At 44.5% G+C, this 23,829-nt stretch overlaps 2 protein-coding genes across 2 annotated transcripts in view; both read left to right on the forward strand.

The window, feature by feature from the left end:
• Positions 1-14,331: 14,331 nt before the first annotated feature.
• Positions 14,332-22,184, forward strand: LOC142208727 (uncharacterized). Its single transcript, XM_075277407.1, has 4 exons — positions 14,332-14,434; positions 14,549-14,822; positions 18,491-18,675; positions 21,877-22,184. Exons 1-4 carry the CDS (start codon positions 14,401-14,403, stop codon positions 22,182-22,184), a joined length of 801 nt encoding a protein of 266 aa, XP_075133508.1. The 5' UTR covers positions 14,332-14,400.
• A 200-nt stretch (positions 22,185-22,384) lies between these two features.
• The window catches only part of PRPSAP1 (phosphoribosyl pyrophosphate synthetase associated protein 1), a 37,246-nt gene continuing 35,801 nt past the window's right edge, over positions 22,385-23,829 (forward strand). Inside the window, exon 1 of the mRNA XM_075277400.1 lies at positions 22,385-22,445. The gene's annotated coding sequence lies outside the window, so the exon portion shown is untranslated. The remainder of the gene's footprint in view (positions 22,446-23,829) is intronic.

The raw sequence follows: 23,829 nt of genomic DNA on the forward strand, positions 1-23,829 counted from the left end.
GCAGTTATTGATATAAAATAAATATTAAAAAAAATAGGTTTAGCTTCATAAAAATTAGATGACCAAAAATACAAAAACATAAAAATTCCATCCTAGATAGAATAATTTTTATAGTAAATCAGATAGGTAAGGTAATGGCTCTTGATCCTGGGACTTGTTCCGGTCGCCATATTTGGGGTCAGGAAGGAATTTTCCCCCCTTACATGAGGATAATTGGCTCTTTCCTCAAGGGGGTTTTCGCCTTCCTCTGGATCAACTCGGCCTCAAGTAGGTTTAGTGTAATAGATCCTTAATTAACAAGTAATAATTTATATAACAATATAGAAAAAGAGGAAAAATATTTTTATCTTTAGATAATATATAGTATGCAAATTATTATTACATTATCACACAAATAGCAAAATAAATAGAGAAAAAATAGTTTTAATGCCTTTAAATATTAGATTAGCAAAAAATTGTTACAAAATAATAGGTTAGGTTCTGTTGTTTGATCCTGGGACTTGTTCCGGTCGCCATATTTGGGGCCAGGAAGGAATTTTCCCCCCTTACATGAGGATAATTGGCTCGTTCCTCAAGGGGGTTTTCGCCTTCCTCTGGATCAACTCGGCCTCAAGTAGGTTTAGTGTAATAGATCTTTATATTTACACAGATGTATCTTATACTTCATTTTATTTATAATCTAAGTATTCATAGAAATAATATAATATATATTTAATACTAACTAGGTAATAACATAAATAAGAAAAAAAATAGAAAATAATAAGTTTAATATAATATATCTTTAATTTGTATTTTTTAAATTTATTATTGAATAGTCATGTATCTAATATAATATAAATGTATAAAAAATATAGATTTAGCTTAAATATTTAAAACTTTATAAAATAACATTGTAGTAAAAAAAAAATTAAAATAAAAAAATATATACTTTTTAAATCTTATTCTTTTATCTTATTTTGCTAAAATATTACATATTGGATAGTATTAGTAAAAATAAATACAAAATAAAAAAAATTCGCCCCTAGATAGGTTAATTATTTGCTTTTGATCCTGGGACTTGTTCTGATCACCATTTTTGGGGTCAGGAAGGATTTTTTTCTCCTTCCTCTGGATCAAGTCAGCGTCAATCTCCCCTCCCTTAGTAACTAGAAATAAAATGCTCCTTTCCCTCCGTACATGATGTGTCCGTGTCTTCATTTCCATTGGTTGTCCATGTAGTATTCTAATCAATGACTAAACTTTCCAAGTGTCTTCCCCAAATATTTTCCTCTGAACATACAGTAACATGGCGACATTTCAGCACTTTTATATCATTGTTACATACTGGTTTGCTCCCGGCCTATTTTGTGGACAAGTCTCTTTGGCTGATCACTTGACTTAAATTAAGAAAATTATAAATCATTATGTTTAGTCCTAGAATTATTTATTCTGATGGGCAAATAATAAAACAAGAGCATAGATTTCTGTGTTACCTGTAAGGGTAAAAGTGCAAAATTCTGATGTTTCTCTTAATTCCCAACTTTGTGGCTGGAAGAACGGGCCTCGGAGAACGGGCAGCGTATTCCCATCATGTTGGTTGAAATTGGAGCACTCCTTTATGGATGGAAAGTCTATTAGATAGATGTTACCCATGTCTTGTTAGTCAGGTGGCAAAAGTAGCCAAAAGTGTACAATCCCCCTGTAATATAATACATTACACAATACTACTGCAAGTGTAATGTACAGTGTAAAGGAGCTTCATATAGGCACAGTAACATAATGACTGGGCCTAGAGGGGTAGGGGGCCCGCAGCCAGCTGTATCATGTTGGGTTATCAGGCTTTCCCTGACCACTGTTATACTGGTGGAGAGAGGAGCGCTGCAGACCCCTTATACCCACAGGTTATCAATAACAGATCAGGGGACTGCTGACACCCGGGACCTACAGTGGTGACATCAGAAATGGTTTTATGCAATACGTCCTATCCCATCACTGTACCCTACACTACAGGACAGACGACCATATACTGTTACCTCTATAGACTCAGCACCATCTTCAGCAATCGATTCCTATTCTGACTCAATAGCTTGACTGCAAGTGTGAGGTTGTGAGAGAGAGCCCTGAAGTCCTCTGTATGTAACCAGTACTCACATCAGATATCTTGCCAGACAGTGTTCAACTCAGCTGAAGAGGTGTAGATAAGATTCCAAATGCTTTATTCTGGATAAATCTTGTTAAATCCTCATTTACAGCAGGTGAAAAAATGATGAATTTCCAAAAGGTGTGCAGACATGTTACATGCATCAAGATGAACTACACATACACAGAGAACTAGGAGGAGCTATTACACACAGCTAAGAATACAGGAAGACAGGAGGGACACACCAAAAAGGCAAAACATAATATCACAGATAGATGTCAGTGAATGAACAAAGTCCTGGGGCATGACACTCCCCGTCTGAAATCTTTAGATTTCACTGAAAGTAATATCAAAATAATGTCCTTAGATGTCCATAAGGATGAAACCTGAAAAACAAGAAAATAAACATGCACAATGAACAGTAATCAACAATTAGTCCAAAACTTGTAAACGAAAGTCTTGAAGCTGTAGGCTACAACTAAGAATTTTGCATAGGGTCCAAATAACCAATCTTCGGATCGGGGAAGCCGCAATTTGCCAACACTTCCACCAACCCAAATTGTAATCCACAAGAGTATTCCAGATTGATGTTCCTTAAGATACTGTCAGTCTCTTGGTGATATACCTCTTGTTGAACACTCCTGATGTTGACATGCTCAGCATGTTCGATGTCCGCTGCTGTAGGGTGTTCCGGACACATATGCCAGCCACGACACTTTGTCAACCTGTCCTTTGCAAAGCACTGAGCAATGTGAAACAGTCGGGCGATAGCTCTCACAATAGATGACCAGGTTGAGAAACGCTCAAAGCGGTGTGACTTCAGCTTCGTCTTTGGAATCACAGAGGTGTACAGTGTAGAGGTCGTAGGCCTGATTTCCTTGTCAGAGTTGAGATCCACCAAATCATAGACAGTGTTGGTAGGAGTCAAGTAGGAATCATCATATAGGAAACTTGGAGGTGATAGCCACGAATGGTCTAGTGGGTGTGCTGTCGGTGCAAGCCTTGTACCACAGTCAGCTGGGTTAAGTTCTGTGGAGACGTAATGCCACTGATCAGGAGCAGAGAAACTTCTAATACGTTCTACTCTGTTGCCAACATACACATAAAATTGTCTTGTTTGGTTGTGTATATATCCGAGGACGACTCTGCTGTCAGTATAGAATGTAAATGAATCAATGGCAATGTCCATTTCACCTTCAATTACTTCGGCAATTTCTACAGCTAGCACGGCTGCACAAAGTTCGAGTCGTGGAACAGAGTGAGCAGATTTAGGAGTCAGTTTGGTCTTACCTAGGACGAATCCACAGAATGGCTCATGATTGGCTCCTAATGTCCTCAGATAGGCCACTGCAGCTATAGCTTCCACCGATGCATCAGAGAAGATGTGGATTTCCTTCCTGACTGCAGCTGAAAGGGAGCCGGGCACATAACAACGTGGAACCTGGACTTTTTCCAATACTTCCAAAGATCTTTTCCATTTTTCCCACTTTTGTTGTTTCTCAGCAGGCAGTGGAGTGTCCCAGTCGCTGTTCTCAGTAGTAAGCTGTCTTAGCAGTAGCTTGCCTTGAATGGTGATGGGGCCTATGAAACCAAGAGGATCATGAATGCTGTTTACCACAGATAAAACTCCTCGCTTGGTAAAAGGTTTGTCACAGGCCGACACTTGGAATGTGAATGTGTCTTGTCCAATGTTCCACCGCAGTCCTAGGCTGCGTTGCATAGGAGGAGTATCAGAACTGAGATCAAGGTCTTTCAAGTTGACTGCATGGTCATCAGAGGGAAATGCTTCCATTACCTCCGGATTATTGGAGATGATCTTGTGAAGTCTGAGGTTTGCTACAGATAACATTTCCTGTGTCCTGGAAAGAAGGGCAATCGCTTCTTCACTTGTGGGTAAAGATTTAAGACCATCATCAACGTAGAAGTTCCTTTCAACAAACTGACGAGCGTCAGACCCATACTCTTTCTCGCCTTCCTGAGCAGTCCTTTTTAGTCCATAGATCGCTACTGCAGGGGATGGACTATTGCCAAAGACATGCACTTTCATGCGGTAGTCTATGACTTCGTTGTTGACATCATTATCTTTGTGCCATAGGAACCTGAGATAATTTCTGTTGTCTTCCTTCACTATGAAGCAATGAAACATCTGCTGGATATCAGCCATCACTGCGACAGGTTCTTGTCTGAAGCGAATTAGGACTCCTATGAGGCTGTTATTAAGGTTAGGACCAGTGAGGAGCACGTTGTTCAGAGAAATGCCTTCACACTGAGCGCTAGAATCGAACACAACCCTGATCTGGTCAAGTTTGCGAGGGTGATATACGCCAAATGATGGAAGGTACCAGCATTCTTCTCCTTCCTTTAGTGGAGGTGCAGGTTCCGCATGATCTCTCTCAAATACCTTCTGCATGAAACCTACAAAATGTTTCTCCATCTCTGGTTTCCTCTTGAGGGTACGTTTAAGAGACGAAAGTCTAGAAACTACTTGCTTCCGATTGTTTGGTAGTTTTGATCTCGGAGAGCGAAAGGGTAAAGGTGCAACCCAGCTGTTGGAGTCGTTTTGAGTGAATTCCTCAGCCATAAGTTTGAGAAATTCCTTATCTTCCATGGACGGTGCCAACTTGTTGTCATGACTTGTAGTATTGAACACTGTTAATCCAAGGGTGTCATCCCAGGGTAAGGAAGTATTCATGTTGTCTTGATGACTGTGCAACCACTTACTGTTGCTTATTTTCTCTTTCACTTGATAGTGATGTGGACATGGCTGGAAATAAGAACTGCGACCATTTGGTAAGATATGCGTCTTAAATGAAGAAATCTTGGTGGGCCTTTTCATCATATCTATGCAGACATTGCCTATGATAACCCATCCTAGATCAAGGCGCTGGGCAAATGGTGCATCATGTGGTCCATCAATTTGCTGGCGTACTTTATGTAGTCTGAGAACGTCTCTACCTAGCAGAAGCAGAATATCTGCATGTTTGTCAAGGGCTGGTATTTCATCGGCTATAGCCCTTAGATGAGGGTGATGAAAGGCTGCCTCTGGTGTGGGTATCTCCTCTCTGTTGGATGGTATCTGATTGCACTCAACAAGCGTGGGTAAAGGTATTTCCAGATTGCCTTTGAGAGAAGATATTATGAGTCCACTGGCTCTTCTCCCAGAAACCTCTGATATGCCACTACACGTACCCAAGGTATAAGGATAAGTATCTCCCTTTAAGTTAAACAGATCAAAGAGTTCTGATCTTGCAAGTGATCGATTGCTCTGGTCGTCCAAGATGGCATACACCCTCAACGTCTTTTCTGGCTGACTCTTGGGGTATATGTTGACTAGGCAAATCTTTGCACAGGACCTGTCACAAAGGTCTTCTCCGCAGACTTCTGTACATGAAGAAGATAGCATGGGAATATTTGTTGCTTGATCAGTGTTCTCCCCGCCATGCTCTGTTGGGGGAAGGGAACCTGTAGGTGGCGTGGCACTAGGTTGGGATGGATGAAGAGCTTGTACGTGGTCTTCGCTGCCACACTCTATACACTTGATAGCGATTTTACAGTCTTTAGCAATATGTTCGGTAGAGGCACAACATTTGAAACATATACCAAATTTCTTAAGAAGCTCTCTACGTTCCTGGATTGGTTTCCTCCTGAAGCCAATACACTTCCTGAGGGGATGAGGCTTCTTGTGAATAGGACACAGGCGATTAGGATTTTCTACCTTTATGCCTTCTATATTCTTGCCACTGCTTACTTCTGGGGCAGGTGTAGGAAGAATGTCGGTCTTTTTTACTGACACTGGACCTCTGCGACTTCTGTAGTTAGAATGTGAGCCGCCATATTTAACAGGAGGTGATCCAGGGACACTGGGTTCACCATAGGAAAAGCTTGGGTCATTCTTGGATTCTGCAATATTCTTGATAAACTCACAGAAGTAGGAAAATGGAGGAAAGGAGACTTGATTCTCATTTTTGTACCTTGACCCAACTGTAGTCCACCTTTCTTGAATATTATAAGGCAACTTGGCGACTATTGGGTTTATGCCACGAGCAGTATCCAGGTAACTGAAGCCTGGTAGGTGAATGTCTGCCTTAGCTAGTAGGAGCTCCATGAGTAGGTCACTGAGCTCTTGGAATTTCTGGTTATCCTTGCCAGATATCTTTGGAAACTCTTGCAATCGTTTGAACAGAGCATTCTCTATTGCTTCAGGACTGCCGTACGTTTTTTCCAGTCTTTCCCAGGCAGCAGTGAGGCCTGCTGTGGGGTTATGAATGTGGACAGATCTGAGTCTCTTTACACGTTCTGCAGACTGTGGACCAAGCCACCGAATAAGCAAGTCTAGTTCTTCGGCTGCAGTAATGCCGAGGTCATTAGTTGTGGTTTTAAAGGTGCATTTCCATCCTCTGTAGTTCTCAGGTTGGTCATCAAACCTTATAAGTCCAGTTTTCGTAAGCTCACGGCGAGCCATGTACCTTGCAAACTCAGACATGTCTGTTCTCTCTGACTTTACATATTGAATCGCTGGCTGAGTAGCGGTGTCTACATTATTAGTGGGGTTCTGGTTAACAGACATGGGTGGAAATGGTTCTGCATAGGCATTCAGCCTAGAAGCTAGCTTAAAGTCCATAGGTTTAGCCACATGTGGGTGTGAAACTGGATGGTTACTTACAGTCTGGTGGTATGGTAAGACATTGGTATTTGTCTGCGTATCGGTATATTGAATTTGCTGAGCTGTAGAGCTTTGGGGATCCATGAAGGAAGAAGAAACTGTATGCTGGATTGGCAGGACATCGTGTTGAGCTTGAATGCGGTGTGCTGCAGAAGATACTGTTCCCTGTTGCTCTGTGGTGATGTCATTTTTGACAGGAACATTTGTGGCAAATAAGGGTTCACTGTTTTGGCTTAGCACATAGTCTCTTGTGCGCTTGAGGGGATCCTCAGCCTCCACATCATTCAGACTGATGCTGTCGCTTTCACTTCCGCTGACGGCCTGCTCAAAAACCTTTAACCTTGCCATGGCTGTAGCGTGTTCACACTGTTTTTCTAGAGCTTCCAACTCTGCCCTCTGCTGAGCTGCGCTAGCTTCCATGGCTGCCTTCTCCTGGGCTGCTTTGGCTTCCATGGCGGCCTTCTCTTGGGCTGCCTTGGCTTCCATGGCTGCCTTCTCCAGTGCAAAGGCCGCCTGTATCTTAGTAGCTTCTGCACATGCTTTTATAAGTTGCTCACTGAGTGTAGAGGATTTTGAGGACCGTGACTTAGAAGTGTGTTTTGAACGTCTGGTAGACTCAGAAACATGGGATGGTAGACTCAGAAACATGGGATGCCATTTCTTGCAGTTGCGCAATTCTTGACTCTGTCCTTAGCTTAGCTTCATGCACTAGGTGGTTCCTTTCTGAACAGAGGTGTTGGAATCTTTGCAATTCTTTTAAGGAGTCGTCTGTAGCTAGTGCTTTCAATACACTTTGATATTCACCAGCTATTTCCTCATAATGTCCATGCATAGCACATAGCTGTTGCAGAGCTCCCTCTAGTGGTGATGCACTGTGTGCAGGCAAGCACATTGCAGACATGTGAGACTGTATTCTCTGCCACCATTTTGAGAGTTCAGAGGAAAGTTCATGCTTTAAACATTCTAGATTCTCTCTAACTTTCCAAGTAGGTTTAACAGGGCGTTTAGTCTTTACACTGGGCTGCAGATCCTTGTCCATGCTACTTTCAGGGTTGCCTTCAGCCATGATACAATACAGGATGAGCTATACTGGAGTGAAATGGCTGCTTGCTAGAAAGTTCTATGGAGAGGGGATGCAGGTTGCACACTGCTATTTCCTTCTGAATCTGCAGGTAACTTGCTGTGACTGGATCTTGAAACTTAGTGAACTGTCTCACAGCTGAATCTGGGAGTCTTTATACATCATTTTTTCACTATTCTGACTCAATAGCTTGACTGCAAGTGTGAGGTTGTGAGAGAGAGCCCTGAAGTCCTCTGTATGTAACCAGTACTCACATCAGATATCTTGCCAGACAGTGTTCAACTCAGCTGAAGAGGTGTAGATAAGATTCCAAATGCTTTATTCTGGATAAATCTTGTTAAATCCTCATTTACAGCAGGTGAAAAAATGATGAATTTCCAAAAGGTGTGCAGACATGTTACATGCATCAAGATGAACTACACATACACAGAGAACTAGGAGGAGCTATTACACACAGCTAAGAATACAGGAAGACAGGAGGGACACACCAAAAAGGCAAAACATAATATCACAGATAGATGTCAGTGAATGAACAAAGTCCTGGGGCATGACAATTCCAAATCCTGAAGAAAAAAGAAATGGATTGGATCTACAAACTCCAAACCCTCCAACCCGAAGAACTGAATCAGGTCAATGAACTGATCATGGAAAGAGGCGTCTTTATAACCTTCTGTAACTTCACCTTCTGGGTAGTCATTTATGATAGCGTATATATAATACATTGTGCACTACAGGCCACTATTACTTCATTACATCTCTATTACATAACAGTCTGCACATCTAGCTTGGCCTACACTGGCCTCAAAAACTCCACTAACATCCTACTAACTTTCTGGCTATATTCCTATACAACTGCTCTGGGGCCTGTGACTGCCGTGGGGCCTATGAGTTCTCCATCAGGTAACAGCCGCTATTTACTTTCTGATCCCCTATCCTGCCCACTGCTGCCGCTGCCTCCCCTTCAGCCCTCCAGGGGGCGTGTGTGTCCCATATCATGTTGCTTACACTATGCAGTGCAGCGCAGGGGACCACAAGGCTGAAGGGAGAAGCTGAGGCGGCCATCGGTATTTAGGGCCGCGACACTGAAAGTATTTGTTGAGCAAACATTGTGATATTCGTCTTGAGAGGTTCTCGCGAGGTGAGGTTTTGTTCGGACTGAAAAGGACCAAAATGGAACTGCTTTTATTATTCTAAGAACCCGGATTATAATGACTGAATCCCAGGGGAAGTGAATAAAACTAACAAACAGTGTTACTCGCCTCTCCTGGGTTCTGGTGTCCTGAATGATGTCCCGCTGACATGATCACGCATAATGATGCCATCGTAACTCATGTGACCACTATGACCTAATCACAGGCCTCAGCGGTCTCTGACTTCATTCAGGAGGCCGAAGACTTGCTTAACCACTTCAGTACCGGGCCAATTTGTGGTCCAGGACCAGACACATTTTAGGTTTATTTTGTATGTGCAGTTTTGAGGTCTGTAACATTTTTCCCGTATGTCTCAGTCAACTAATTTTTGCGTCTTTTTTCGGGGACACATAGGGCTTTATTTTTATGTTATCTTTATTTTCGAATGTGTTTTAATTTTTTTTATATCTGGGAAAATATAAACAAAATAGGAGGGAAATTGTGTCTGGTTTTCAATTTTTATTTTTTTTTAAATTTAATAACACAAAGTGTCACTGAAAAACTTTATAAAATAGTTTTTCCTCTCCGTTACGGTAATTTTTATTTTGTATGGTGTTGTCGGGGGTGGGGCTATAACCTTTAATAACGGCGTTTTATTAGCGTATTATTTATTTATTTTTTATTATTATTTTATTTACATTTTTTAAAAAACTTTATTTTATTTTATTTTTTTTTTCCAGATTGTGTCCCCATAAAGTCATAAGAGACCTTTGGGGACATCTGATCACTTTTTTTTTGTACTGGAGGCTGATTTCTCCTATAACTGGGGCTGCTACATTTAACCTCAGATACAGGAGAAATCCAACCTCTTGCACACTGCTACATGGTATACTGAGCTGATCTGAGTCCTGTAGGACCCAGCAGCTCTGGCAGGACACTGAGCCCGACGGATCACGTGTCTGCCGGGTCAGAGGGCAGCTGATTTATGGCTGCGTCCATAGCCGTGTGTGTATACAGCGCTCATTGAGCGCTGTATACACAGCAATCGAGAAGGCAGGGGAGGTAATAAATCTTCCCTGCTATCTCTCTAGGAGCTCCGGCTGAAGTTACAGCCGGCTCCTATTGAAAGCAGCTACACGATCTCCGTGCAGCTGCTGGGTTCTGCTGGACGTACAGGTACGTCCTGGCAGAACTAGACAACCACTATCCGGACGTATATAGTCTATGGGCGGTCCGGAAGTGGTTAAGAGCTCAGGAGAGGGGAGTAATACTGTTTTGTTATGTTTGCTCACCTCCCCTGAGCCTCCACCCATTATACGGAGACTGAAGAGAACTCAGAGTATAATAATAGTTAGCGGGTGGTGAACCCCAAAAATGTATGGTTCTGCCACTATGAGACATTATATTAAGATAAGATAATCCTTTAATAGTCCCACAGTGGGGAAATTTCAGAAGGGGCTTCTGTGGGCATTATACCGTATAGGGAACACTATGGGACATTATATTGTATGGAGACCACTATGGAGAATTATACTGTCTGGGAGCCACTATAGGGAATTATACTGTATAGAGGCGAATATTGGACATTATATTGTAAGGAGGCCAATATGGGACATTATATTGTATGGAGACTAATATTGGACATTATACTATATGGGGGCCACTATGGGACATTATAATTAGAGATGAGCAAGTATATTAGATCGAATATCTCCGCCGTATAGCTCCAGGTGCAAAAAAGCGCCAGGGAAGGTGGGAGGGTCAGTAAACTTAACTGAACTTGAATTGTTTTGTAAAGAGGAATGGTCCAAAATACCTTCATCCAGGATCCAGGAACTGATTAAAAGCTACAGGAAGCGACTAGAGGCTGTTATCTTTGCAAAAGGAGGATGTACTAAATATTAATGTCACTTTTCTGCTGAGGTGCCCATACTTTTGCACCGGTCAAATTTTGGTTTAATGCATATTGCACATTTTCTGTTAGTACAATAAACCTCATTTCAATCCTGAAATATTACTGTGTCCATCAGTTATTAGATATATCAAACTGAAATGGCTGCTGCAAACACCAAAATATTTAGAACTAAAAATGATTAAGATTAATAGGGGTGCCCAAACTTTTTCATAGGACTGTATATACCCCCATATGTGGGATACCAATTAGCGCTATAAACATCCCCTAAACAATTAGACTGAGCATTGTACTTCTATTTACTCTTTACCCATTCCTAAATCAGCCCTCTTCCTCCACTAGAGCGCTTGCCTGGGTAGCACCTGTTCACACCAGAGCTGTACATTTTCTAAGATGCAGTGCATAGGCGCCATCTAGTGTCCAAGTGCTATTTTCCCCACAATGTGGCAGTTCTACAAGGTTGTATATGAGGGTGAGCGCTCTCTCCAGCTTTCTTTAAGCATACAAGCTCCCAGATTATAAGTGACCTCATAGATGGTTTCTTCTGATGTTTAACACCTTCTATATTGGAATGTACTACATGAGTATATGCACAATAATTCTTTGTTTCCATAGCCTCTCAGCTCATCTCTACTGAATCTGAATACCGTTTGTTTTCCATACAACCTTTTATACCTGTTTACCCCAGTACTTGCTAGAATAAAATGTCTTTTTCTCCTTTACATTTTTGTATCGGTGTCTTTATTTCCATGGGATGTCCATGTGGTGTTCTAAGTGGTCTCAAATCAGAGATAAAAATGAAATACAAAGCAGATTAATAAAGGGGTAATAACACTACCTTACCTTACCGGAGACAAAATAAGGAACACGGAAGTAGCCCCCCCTTCATCTGCGTCCGTTACTGCGTCCCAATGACTCTAATGTAAACATGACAGAAGCTTTCTTTGCTTGCAGGACTTTATTCTTATATCAGTTGAAACAAAGCAAAAGAAAGCTTCCGTAATGGTTTTTTTTTAACATGAAAGTGAATGCAGATGGACTCCAGAGGGGATTTGTCTGCATTCTACAATTTATGCCCATTGCTCTTATCCTATGATGGATGATAGCAATAGACTTGAATAAGTGTAAACCTACCCTAAGACGTTATGTGATGCTTGGACCTGGTCTGTGAAAGTGAACTTGGAGTAGTTGTTCCCTCTGTCCTGGATTCTATATATGACAAACCGAACTTTGTAGATGCCAAAGAAAACTAAAACCTCCAATTATTGGTACCCCAACGTATTCAGAAATGTAATCCAGGCTCTCGATAACGGATTTCATGCAAATCTTATTTTATTTAGTGTATCAATATTTTACAGGAAATGCAATCCACCGATGGTGAAACGTTTTTTGGTCCTATGTGGAACCTCATCAGCCCTTCCTACAAAAATATGATTACAAAACATAACATAAATAATATGCTAATTACTTAACCAGTACAATTCAATAGTATAATTTAGCTGCTATTCACATATATACACAGATTACTATTAGGCAACTATAGAGAGATATAAAACACTATAGTACCAAAGTAATCTGAGGAAGTATATAATACAGTCATATTTCTAGAGAATCCACCTATAGAGAGAGACTTCTCCAAATCTATGCAATACAAATAATATAGAATTATATTCAAAACTACATATGATCACCATTGGTGGATTGTATTTCCTGTAAAATATTGATGCCTGAATAAAATAAGATTTGCATGAAATCTGTCATCGTGTGTCTGAATTACATCTCAGATGTGAATCTAGCCTTCATAAGACTGAGTTCACATCACATTTTCACAATACAGTTCATGTCTCTACACCCTCGGCCTGGGCCGGCTCATAGAATCTCATGGTTTTCAGTACCATTGCTATGCTGATGGCACTGAAATATATCACTCTGGACCAGACATTACCTCTCTGTTGGCCAGAGTTCCAGAGTGTCTAGCGGCCATAGCCTCCTTTCTGTCCTCCCACTTTCTCAAACTCAATATGGAGAAAATGGAGTTAATCATCTTTGCCCCATCCTGTATGGCCCCTCTACCTGACCCATCTATCAAAGCTAATGGAACCACAATTACCACCTTCCCACAGGTCTGTTGCCTTGGGATAACCCTGGACTCTGACCTATCCTTCAAGTCGCACATCCAAGCCCTAAACATCTCCTGCCACCTCCAACTCAAGAACATCCATCGAATGTGCTCCTTCCTCACCCCTGAAGCCACAAAGATGCTAGTCCATGTTCTCATAATCTCCTGCTTAGGTTACTGTAACGCCCTTCTCCATGACCTGCCAGCGAATCCTCTCACCTCCCTCCGGTCCACCTTAAACTTGTACTGCCTGTTTAATTCACCTCGCCCCAGTCCTTCATCGGCTGCTCCCCTCTGCCAATCCCTCCACTGGCTACCTATAGCCCAGTGAATAGACTTCAATTTACTAATGCTGACATACAAAGCCATCCACAACCTGTCCCTGCCATATATCTCCGACCTAATCTCCCGCTACCTGCCCACACGTAACCTCAGATCCTCCAATGACCTCCTACTCCGCTCTGCCCTCATCCGCTCCTCACACAACCGTCTCCAAGATTTCTCTCGTGCATCCCCCATACTCTGGAACTCCTTACCAAGACACATAAGACTGACCCCCACAATCACAGGCTTCAAGAAGGCCCTGAAGACTCACCTATTCAGGAAGGCCTACAACCTCCAATAACACTATCACCGCACTGCCATCTGTACAGTCTCCCCCTCTCCTTCTGTCTCTATCCCTCTTCCCTCATAAATTGAAATATAAAGAGTCTTCAGTAGTTGATACCTTTTTAATGGCTAACAAAAATGATGACAGATTTTGCAAGCTTTTGTGACTACTAGGTCTCTTCATCAGGCATGGTACGACACAATATCTGAGGGCAAGCATACTTTTTGAAAGCCTGCAATCTGTCATGATTTTTGTTAGCCATTAAAAAGGTTTTAACTGTTGAAGTCTCAATCTTTATATTTCATATCCACTGGCTAATACGGTACAAAGATATATATTTTTTCCCTCATAGATTGTAAGCCCTCGCGGGCAGGGCCCTCTGTCTGTGCCAGTCGGTCATTGTTAGTATTATATTTCTTTTATATTTTCTGTACTGTATAGAATTAATGGTGCTATATAAAAAAAAAAAAAAAAAAAAGTACTACTAATATTAAAAAAATAAGACAAGTGGTTATGGGGTTAATATTATGGAATGGAAGCAGACATGTTGCTAGACTCCAGAATGCACAGTTTCAGAAGCAGCAGGGACCTAACACACACGTGGCCCCCAGAGCATGTTATGGATGGGGCCCCACATCAGCGAGTGATTCCAGGGCACGACTCTGCTTATTCTCTCCAGCGCCCCTAGTGGCCGCAGCGCGCACTACAGCTGTGAGGCGGATTCGCTTCCTGTGGCCGCCATAGAGGGGGAGCTGAGGTCACACGGATGGAGTCTCAGGGACCGGTACAGAGCAGCGCAGGTGAGGGGGCGGGCAGTGCGGGGGACAGCCGCCATGTCTGTGATGAGGACTGATCACATGACTAGCGGTGTCTCCGGGTGTACTGACCCGTGTCCCCCGTTCTCTCTCCTCCAGGACGGGCAGATTTCGGGGCTTATTCTCCTCCCGGCTCCACTCGGAAGCGGCACATCCGGTTCGCAGCCCACCATGACATCCTCCTGCTGCGGGAGGTCATCCACCACAACCCGTTCTGGGTGCGGGAGTTCGGGCAGGTGTGGGCGGCGGTGGCCGAGAGGATGAGCAGCGCCCTGCAGAGCGAGGGCTTCGAGGTGGACGGCAGGAGGTGCCGGGAGAGGACGGCGCTGCTACTGGACTACTACAAGCGGCAGAACTACGCCATGCTGCGCAGGTGAGAGCCAGCACTGCCATCATCCGCTCACTGCTGGTACTGCCGGTACTCCTGTCACTGCCTCTACTCCCATCATCCGCTCACTGCTGGTACTCCCATCATCCTGTCACTGCTGGTACTCCTGTCACTGCTGCTACTCCCATCATCCGCTCACTGCTGGTACTCCTGTCACTGCTGGTACTCCTGTCACTGCTGGTACTCCCATCATCCACTCACTACTGCCATCATCCGCTCACTGCTGGTACTCCCATCATCCTGTCACTGCTGGTACTCCTGTCACTGCTGCTACTCCCATCATCCGCTCACTGCTGGTACTCCTGTCACTGCTGGTACTCCTGTCACTGCTGCTACTCCCATCATCCGCTCACTGCTGGTACTCCTGTCACTGCTGGTACTCCTGTCACTGCTGCTACTCCCATCATCCGCTCACTGCTGGTACTCCTGTCACTGCTGGTACTCCCATCATCCGCTCACTGCCGGTACTCCTGTCACTGCTGGTACTCCTGTCACTGCTGGTACTCCCATCATCCACTCACTACTGCCATCATCCGCTCACTGCTGGTACTCCCATCATCCTGTCACTGCTGGTACTCCTGTCACTGCTGCTACTCCCATCATCCGCTCACTGCTGGTACTCCTGTCACTGCTGGTACTCCTGTCACTGCTGCTACTCCCATCATCCGCTCACTGCTGGTACTCCTGTCACTGCTGGTACTCCTGTCACTGCTGCTACTCCCATCATCCGCTCACTGCTGGTACTCCTGTCACTGCTGGTACTCCCATCATCCGCTCACTGCCGGTACTCCTGTCACTGCTGCTACTCCCATCATCCGCTCACTGCTGGTACTCCTGTCACTGCTGGTACTCCTGTCACTGCTGGTACTCCCATCATCCACTCACTACTGCCATCATCCGCTCACTGCTGGTACTCCCATCATCCTGTCACTGCTGGTACTCCTGTCACTGCTGCTACTCCCATCATCCGCTCACTGCTGGTACTCCTGTCACTGCTGGTACTCCTGTCACTGCTGCTACTCCCATCATCCGCTCACTGCTGGTACTCCTGTCACTGCTGGTACTCCTGTCACTGCTGCTACTCCCATCATCCGCTCACTGCTGGTACTCCTGTCACTGCTGGTACTCCCATCATCCGCTCACTGCCGGTACTCCTGTCACTGCTGCTACTCCCATCATCCGCTCACTGCTGGTACTCCTGTCACTGCTGGTACTCCTGTCACTGCTGCTACTCCCATCATCCGCTCACTGCTGGTACTCCTGTCACTGCTGGTACTCCTGTCACTGCTGCTACTCCCATCATCCGCTCACTGCTGGTACTCCTGTCACTGCTGGTACTCCTGTCACTGCTGGTACTCCCATCATCCACTCACTACTGCCATCATCCGCTCACTGCTGGTACTCCCATCATCCTGTCACTGCTGGTACTCCTGTCACTGCTGCTACTCCCATCATCCGCTCACTGCTGGTACTCCTGTCACTGCTGGTACTCCTGTCACTGCTGATACTGCTGGTACTCCCATCATCCGCTCACTGCTGCTACTCCCATCATCCGCTCACTGCTGGTACTCCCGTCACTGCTGGTACTCCCATCATCCGCTCACTGCTGGTACTCCTGTCACTGCTGGTACTCCCATCATCCGCTCACTGCTGGTACTCCCATCACTGCTGGTACCGCTATCATCCGCTCACTGCTGATACTCCTGTCACTGCTGGTACTCCCATCATCCGCTCACTGCTGGTACTCCTGTCACTGCTGGTACTCCTGTCACTGCTGGTACTCCCATCATCCTGTCACTGCTGGTACTCCCATCATCCTGTCACTGCTGGTACTCCCATCATCCTGTCACTGCTGGTACTCCTATCATCTACTCACTGCTGGTACTCCCATCATCTACTCACTGCTGGTACTCCCATCATCCACTTACTGCTGGTACTCCCATCACTGCTGGTACTCCCATCATCCGCTTACTGCTGGTACTCCTGTCACTGCTGGTACTCGCATCATCCTGTCACTGCTGGTACTCCCATCATCCACTTACTGCTGGTACTCCCATCATGCGCTCACTGCTGGTACTCCCGTCACTGCTGGTACTCCTGTCACTGCTGGTACTCCCATCATCTGCTTACTGCTGGTACTCCCATCATCCGCTCACTGCTGGTACTCCCGTCACTGCTGGTACTCCCGTCACTGCTGGTACTCCTGTCACTGCTGGTACTCCTGTCACTGCTGGTACTCCCATCATCCTGTCACTGCTGGTACTCCCATCATCCGCTCACTGCTGGTACTCCTGTCACTGCTGATACTCCTCTCACTACCAATACTGCTATCATTCTCTGTACTCCCATCATCCGCTCACTGCTGATACTCCTGTCTCTACTACTACTCCTATCACTGATTTTTACTCCCATCATCCGCTCACTACTAGTACTCCTGTCACTGCTGGTACTCCTGTCATTGTCTGTACTTCCATCACTACTAGTACTCCCATCATCCGCTCACTACTACTACTCCTCTCATTGTCTGCACTCCCATCACTACTGGTACTCCTCTCATTGTCTGCACTCCCATCACTACTACTCCTCTCATTGTCTGCACTCCCATCACTACTAGTACTCCCATCATCCTGCTCATTACTACTAGTACTCCTCTCATTGTCTGCACTCCCATCACTACTAGTACTCCCATCATCCTGCTCATTACTACTAGTACTCCTCTCATTGTCTGCACTCCCATCACTACTAGTACTCCCATCATCCTGCTCATTACTACTAGTACTCCTCTCATTGTCTGTACTCCCATCACTACTACTCCTCCTATCATTGTCTTCACTCCCATCACTGCCTGTACTTTCATCTCAGTATAACTTCTCTCTCCATCTCTCCTATTACTACACTATTACCGCTGCTGCTCACGTTTCTTTTCCTTGCTGACATATTCACTGGCTTTGGTGTTTTTGCACTTTGGGTAATATGATTTACACCTCTGGTATATACTGTATATCACTACTTGTCATATAATGCCCACAGACTCCTGGGGCTCCAGAGTGGTTCTGAGATGCCCTTATGTCAGGGGGTACCTACTCCCCCTGTCACATACAGATAGAACATCTGTTACCCCTAATGGGCATGGTGTCCTGATGGGCAGCCCGCTCAGTAACTTCCATGCCATTGTGCAGTGGTTCCGCCTACAAGGAGTTTGTGGCTCAGACAGACCCTTTAACTTAGGGCATGAAAAGGCTCCCAGAATGTGACCTGACAAACTCTTCATCATAGTGGGGAGGTCCAACACTCAGACACTTCACCTATAGTGAGGATAGTTGGTAAGTGTCGTTCTTGGGACGACCCCTTTAAGAAAAAGCTAGGTGGGCCAACAGAACCCCTGTTTGGGCCACAGGTAAGGATACTATGTATGACTATAGACTAAGTGATACCACATGATAGCTAGGTAAATACCCAGGGTCTTGTGTGTAGGGGCAGGGCTGTCTTTCTATTAAAGTTCCTCTTTACACCCCAATTGTCCTACCTGTACTTGTACCCCTCTTCTCCATCCTGTCCTCTTCTATCTGCCTCCCACTACATGCCCTGCATAACTATTGCATTGTATAGGACAGCCATGAACTGCTTAGCCTGATGTGGAACCCTCTACACAGGGGTGGCACAGAGGCTATGTATATGGAGAAGGAGGATTTGCTGCAGAAAATTCTGGAACTGGAGTCTGAGAAGCGGGAAGTCGGCTCTGATCCACGGCATAGGGACCCTATCAGAGACACCATGTCCATCACCGTCACCGAGGAGACCCTGCGGAGGGCACAGGAAGACGCTTCTATCCCACCCGGTCTGTAAATCCTATTCTAATCTGACTTTACTTCTACAGAGCAAAGGGCACAAAAAGGTGCCACGTCTTAGGCCCGGTTCACATCTGCGTTCGGGCCATTCCCCTCTCCGCATGAAAAATGTAAAAATTCCTGCAAGCAGCGCCTTTCTCTCCTCATTTTTCATGCGGAAACCACATGGACTCCATTATAGTGTATAGGGTCCATGGGTTTCCTTATGTAACCGCTTTTTTATGCGGATTAGGTTTCCATTCAGGGGAACCCCAAGCGGACTCCCCGTACGGACACCTGAACCCAGATGTGAACCTGACCTTTAGATTGCTGCACTAATACAGGGGGCACATAGTTTGAGCCCAATGTATTCATGAGGAGAGTACTTCATCCATTTCAAGCTGCTGTCTATGCATCTACCCGCACAGCATGGGGCAGGGGGGTGAATCCAAAGAAGAAAAGATGCACATGACACAAACCAAATTACTAGTCAGTCTGCATATGGGGTATTGCGTACAGTTTTGGGTTCTGCTCCCCAAGAAGACATAATAGAACGTGCGCCATTTTAAAGAGGACCTTTCACCACTTTTGGGCACAGGCAGTGTTATATACTGCCGGAAAGCTGACAGTGCGCTGAGTTCAGCGCACTGTCGGCTTTCCCGATCCGTGCCCGGTGTAAAGAGCTTACGGTGCCAGTACCGTAGTGCTCTATGGTCAGAAGGGCGTTTCTGACCATTAGCCAGGAACGCCCTTCTGCCTCACGGCGCCTATCGCACTGTACTGTGGAGCGGGGAGGAACGCCCCCTCCCTCTGCTCACACAGCTCGTCCATAGACGAGTATTATCAGGAGAGGGAGGGGGCGTTCCTCCCCGCTCCACAGTACAGTGCGATAGGCGCTGCGAGGCAGAAGGACGTTCCTGGCTAATGGTCAGAAACGCCCTTCTGACCATAGAGCACTACGGTACCGGACCGTAAGCTCTTTACACCGGGCACAGATCGGGAAAGCCGACAGTGCGCTGAACTCAGCGCACTGTCAGCTTTCCGGCAGTATATAACACTGCATGTGCCCAAAAGTGGTGAAAGGTCCTCTTTAAAGTCAGGCAACTAAAGTAATATATGGAATGGGTGGACTACGGTATCCAGGATATACGGTAACATATCTCAGAACAGTACAGAGGTCTCTGCTAGGATCTGTAATAAGGGGCATCCTGTAGGCTTAGAGGATAGACGGTATCACCGACATACAAGGAGGGAGACTTAGAGCATCAACAACTGAAACCAGATTTTGTAAATGTCAGATTTATGGTTCACCTCTATGGATGAGCTATATGGACGTAAGTGCTGCCCTCTACTGGTATGTTCCTGAGAGTGTAAGAGTGCATTTAGCCTATCCTTGTTCGGATGTTTGTTCCTCAATCACGCAAAACCCGCTCCACCGATTTGGCTGAAAGTTTCCACAAACATAGTTAATACACCGATTGCGCAATAGGCTACTTTTCGTCACAATAGCGCACATACGTTTGTGCCAGGACCACCACAAAACCCAAACTCACATCACCATCTCTGCAATCTCACACACTTTGGACCATAGCAAGCCCCAAAATTCATATTGCCCTCTACAGCCTCGCCCCTAACCCCACACAATCTCATATACATATACTTTACCACTTTGCTCCTCACCTTACCGATACTCCAGGAGGCTCTCTTTAACACTCCGGAGCAGCCATGTATGCTGACCCCCACCGCTCTGACAATCCGCGACACCGCCCACCCATGTCAATACCCCTAGGCGGTCTAATAAATACAAAAACAAAAAAAAGGAAAAAAAATAAAAAGTATTACAAATTCAAATCCCCCCCCCCTTTCCCTAGAACACATATAAAAGTGGTTAAATACTGTGAAACACATACATGTTAGTTATCCCTGTGTCCGAAATTGCCCGCTCGACAAAGCTATACAAATATTATGCCTGGACGCTTATACCTCGGTCCCAAAGACACTATGTACAGTTTATACCAACACCGTATAGCAGCTGAAATACAAATTAGCTTCAACACAAAAGTCTCACGTATTCTCTGAATTACAGCAAAAACAAGATTCAAAGTTACATATCATATCCCATACCTTATACACAGTACGAAAACCTTACCCGCGCCTGTATATACCCACTTCTACAATCACCGCAGACGAAGTCGCGGGTACCAGCTAGTACTGTATATATTGCTAAACCCACCCCATATACACTGGTATATGGTATGTGATGTTCACACATGGTATCTTACAAGCACCTTGTTCTATTTAGTTAGTTAGTCTATACACAATAAATAACATTTTGCAGTACCCGCCTATTTTGGGGCACCATCCGACTCTCTTCTGAGAGCATATGACCGAGGAAAGACATATTGGGCAGTCGGATTTTACCCTGCCAATCCCTTTGCTGTCCGGGTACCTGGCAGGAGCTCACTCCCCTCTCCATTTTGAGAACACCTGCATGCTTGACCGAGTCTAATGTGTATGGAGGGGGCTGCGAGGAATAACTGTTTTGCAGACAGCTATCTAATATACTTGGCCAACCTAAACTCCCAAGGCAGTCACTTGTCTAAGAATAAAGGATTAGGCTTAATCCAGTATGTGTGATTCTTTATTCTCTCTGCATTTGCTATCACGGATAAGTTGGGACACCCCAATATACATTACACCAGTCTAACATATAGAGGGCATCGAAACGTCTCCATGACGTGGAGAGAGCTGCTATCTCTGCAGTGCACACGCATACTTGGCTGACATGATCATGTATGTTCATGGAAGAGTCAGGAGATAACGCTAGGATCAACAGTTATATACTTGTACATAGACTGTTTTCTATATGTACTTCATGTACATACGTACAAATATTCTAGTCACTATATCTTTCAGATTTGCTGTTTACGTCTATAGGACAACCTCCATTGGGATTATATCAATATCATATCATTGGGGGTCTAACTGCACCCCCACCGATTTGTTATTCATGACCCAGGAGAACCCCTTTAGTATTCTGATTTCTAAGGAATGTACAGCGCCAGTGATATCGCATGGGAAGATGACATTTGTCAGATGGCCAGGGGCATCTTTACATATAATAGTGATCGGGAATAAATTCATTTGCCCACGTGAAAGGGCTCTTAGTTAATGTTACATATTTATTAACTCAACACTTTATTGCCTTTCAGTTTTGGAGTCCAAACAAGAAGATAACAACCTGGGAGAGAGACCGGTCAGGAAACGGGAATGTGAGGGATGCTGCAGCGCCTATGCCCGTATCCTGCAGCACCTGGAGAGGAGGGCAGAAGCAGAGCAGCGCCTGCGAGAAGAGGAGCTGGCACTCCGGCGAGAGGAGCTGCAGCTGCAAAGAGAACGTGCCGCCCTGGAGAGAGAGAGGCAAGAGGCCGAGCGCAAGGAGAGGGAGAGACGGTTCGAGCTAGAAAGAGAGGAGAGGCAAGTCATATTGGAGATACTGCGAGAGAAGATGATTAAGTGACAGCGGGTGAGGGGCATGCAGTGGGTGCGGGGCATTCACGTGTACTAGCAAAAGACGGAAAGTGAATGGAAGATCTGCCGAGACAGACAGGACAGATGTTTGTAAGGTTATCCATAGGGGAAGCAATTCACTGGGTTGGGTGAAAGGGGAAGATATGGGAGGGGGAGGTGTCATAATTAATAATGGCACTGTGACAAGACTGCATACACACAAGGGAAGGAAGACTGGAGCTGCCGTCCTGGTGCCCAGATACGTACCAAGGTAAGAGAGACATCGGTCACTGTTATAAGTTGTTGGGCTGGGAGTAGCAGAAGTCTGTTTAACTCTTTCACTGCTGCAGTTTACATGTCACTTTTAACAACATCCCCTATATGCATTTGTGTAGGGATGATGACTCTGGAATATTCTAGAGAGTGTAAATAGTGTATAAATTGTATATGATGTGTAAGGTTATATTAAGCTTTTATTTTTGGGATATACTTGTGCAGATGAATAAAGTGATGACTTTCATGACTTCTTGTTTGATTCTCTTCTATATATCTGGTCTTGGCGCCTGGCAGGGCACTACACCATGTTCACACAGCAGCCAAAGCTGGAAAAAGATCCTAATGAGAGGGAAAGTGTAAAGGAAACTCTCTCTTCTCATTTGGAGTCAGGCCTGAAATGCAATATCAGAGCTGCTCAGTGTGAACCCAGCCAAAGTATCTTACATATAACAAAGCACTAAGGTTACGTTCTCAATAATTCTAATACATTTTATTTACATAGCGCCAACATATTCAAAAGTACTTTACAAATCGTAGGGTTCATGTACAGACAAAATGAGACATTACAGAGTAATAAATCAATTCACACAATAGGAATGATGGCCCTGCTCAAAAGAGCTTACAATCTATGATGTAGAAGGGGTGGCATCGAAGGTAGCATTGCTTATACAGTGGACCAGCCATTTTTATGACAAAGGTTATTTTAATTACTTCACACACAAAAAACGCAGAACCAAAAAGAATCACATAAAAATGGAAAAAATTTTTTATTAAATATTCAAAAAAACAATGGAAGACAACAGAGGAGGATCCACCTAGATGTTTGGCAGACAAATACCGCAACCCTCCCACTAATGGCTAGCTGGAAGTAACCCCTGAATATATAAAATATGCATAGAAACCCAAATGATAAAGATGGAAATATAGAAATACATGTACACTGTCTAACAGAAAATAATGTACAAATGGCAGCATACATACATTATACAGTATAGTGGCTGATACAAGTAATAGATAAGAATTACCTAGGCATAATACAAATACCAAGGGTCAGGCATTTGCAGCACAAATCAGATATTTTTAACACGAAAACAAACCACAATCAATGTTAATACGTACCAATTGACATACTGACAGTGTAACACTATACAGGGGATAACTCCACTGTGTTCAGAATACATTGTAAAAGGGAGTTCTTACAGGGAGATTCTTCTTGGAAATTCTCTGCTGCAGGTCTAAGAAAGTCTGAGGGATAATCTGCACTGAATTTTTACAGATTTTGTCCCCCCCCCCCCAGTATATTCACTTCCTTTGCATTCACTTCTTCATGCTGGCCCTCTGCTGGTCTGTGTACCCTAGTCTCCAGCGACGATGTGGTG

Source organism: Leptodactylus fuscus, chromosome 6, assembly GCF_031893055.1.
Source record: "Leptodactylus fuscus isolate aLepFus1 chromosome 6, aLepFus1.hap2, whole genome shotgun sequence".
In the NCBI taxonomy this organism is placed as follows: Eukaryota; Metazoa; Chordata; class Amphibia; order Anura; family Leptodactylidae; genus Leptodactylus; species Leptodactylus fuscus.

Excerpts from the sequence above, each read along its gene's own strand:
- LOC142208727 (XM_075277407.1), top strand. The coding sequence starts at position 14,401 with ATGGAGTCTCAGGGACCGGTACAGAGCAGCGCAG. Across the intron at positions 14,435-14,548 it reads ACCGGTACAGAGCAGCGCAG|GACGGGCAGATTTCGGGGCT; the intron begins GTGAGGGGGCGG and ends TCTCTCCTCCAG. Across the intron at positions 14,823-18,490 it reads AACTACGCCATGCTGCGCAG|GGGTGGCACAGAGGCTATGT; the intron begins GTGAGAGCCAGC and ends CCCTCTACACAG.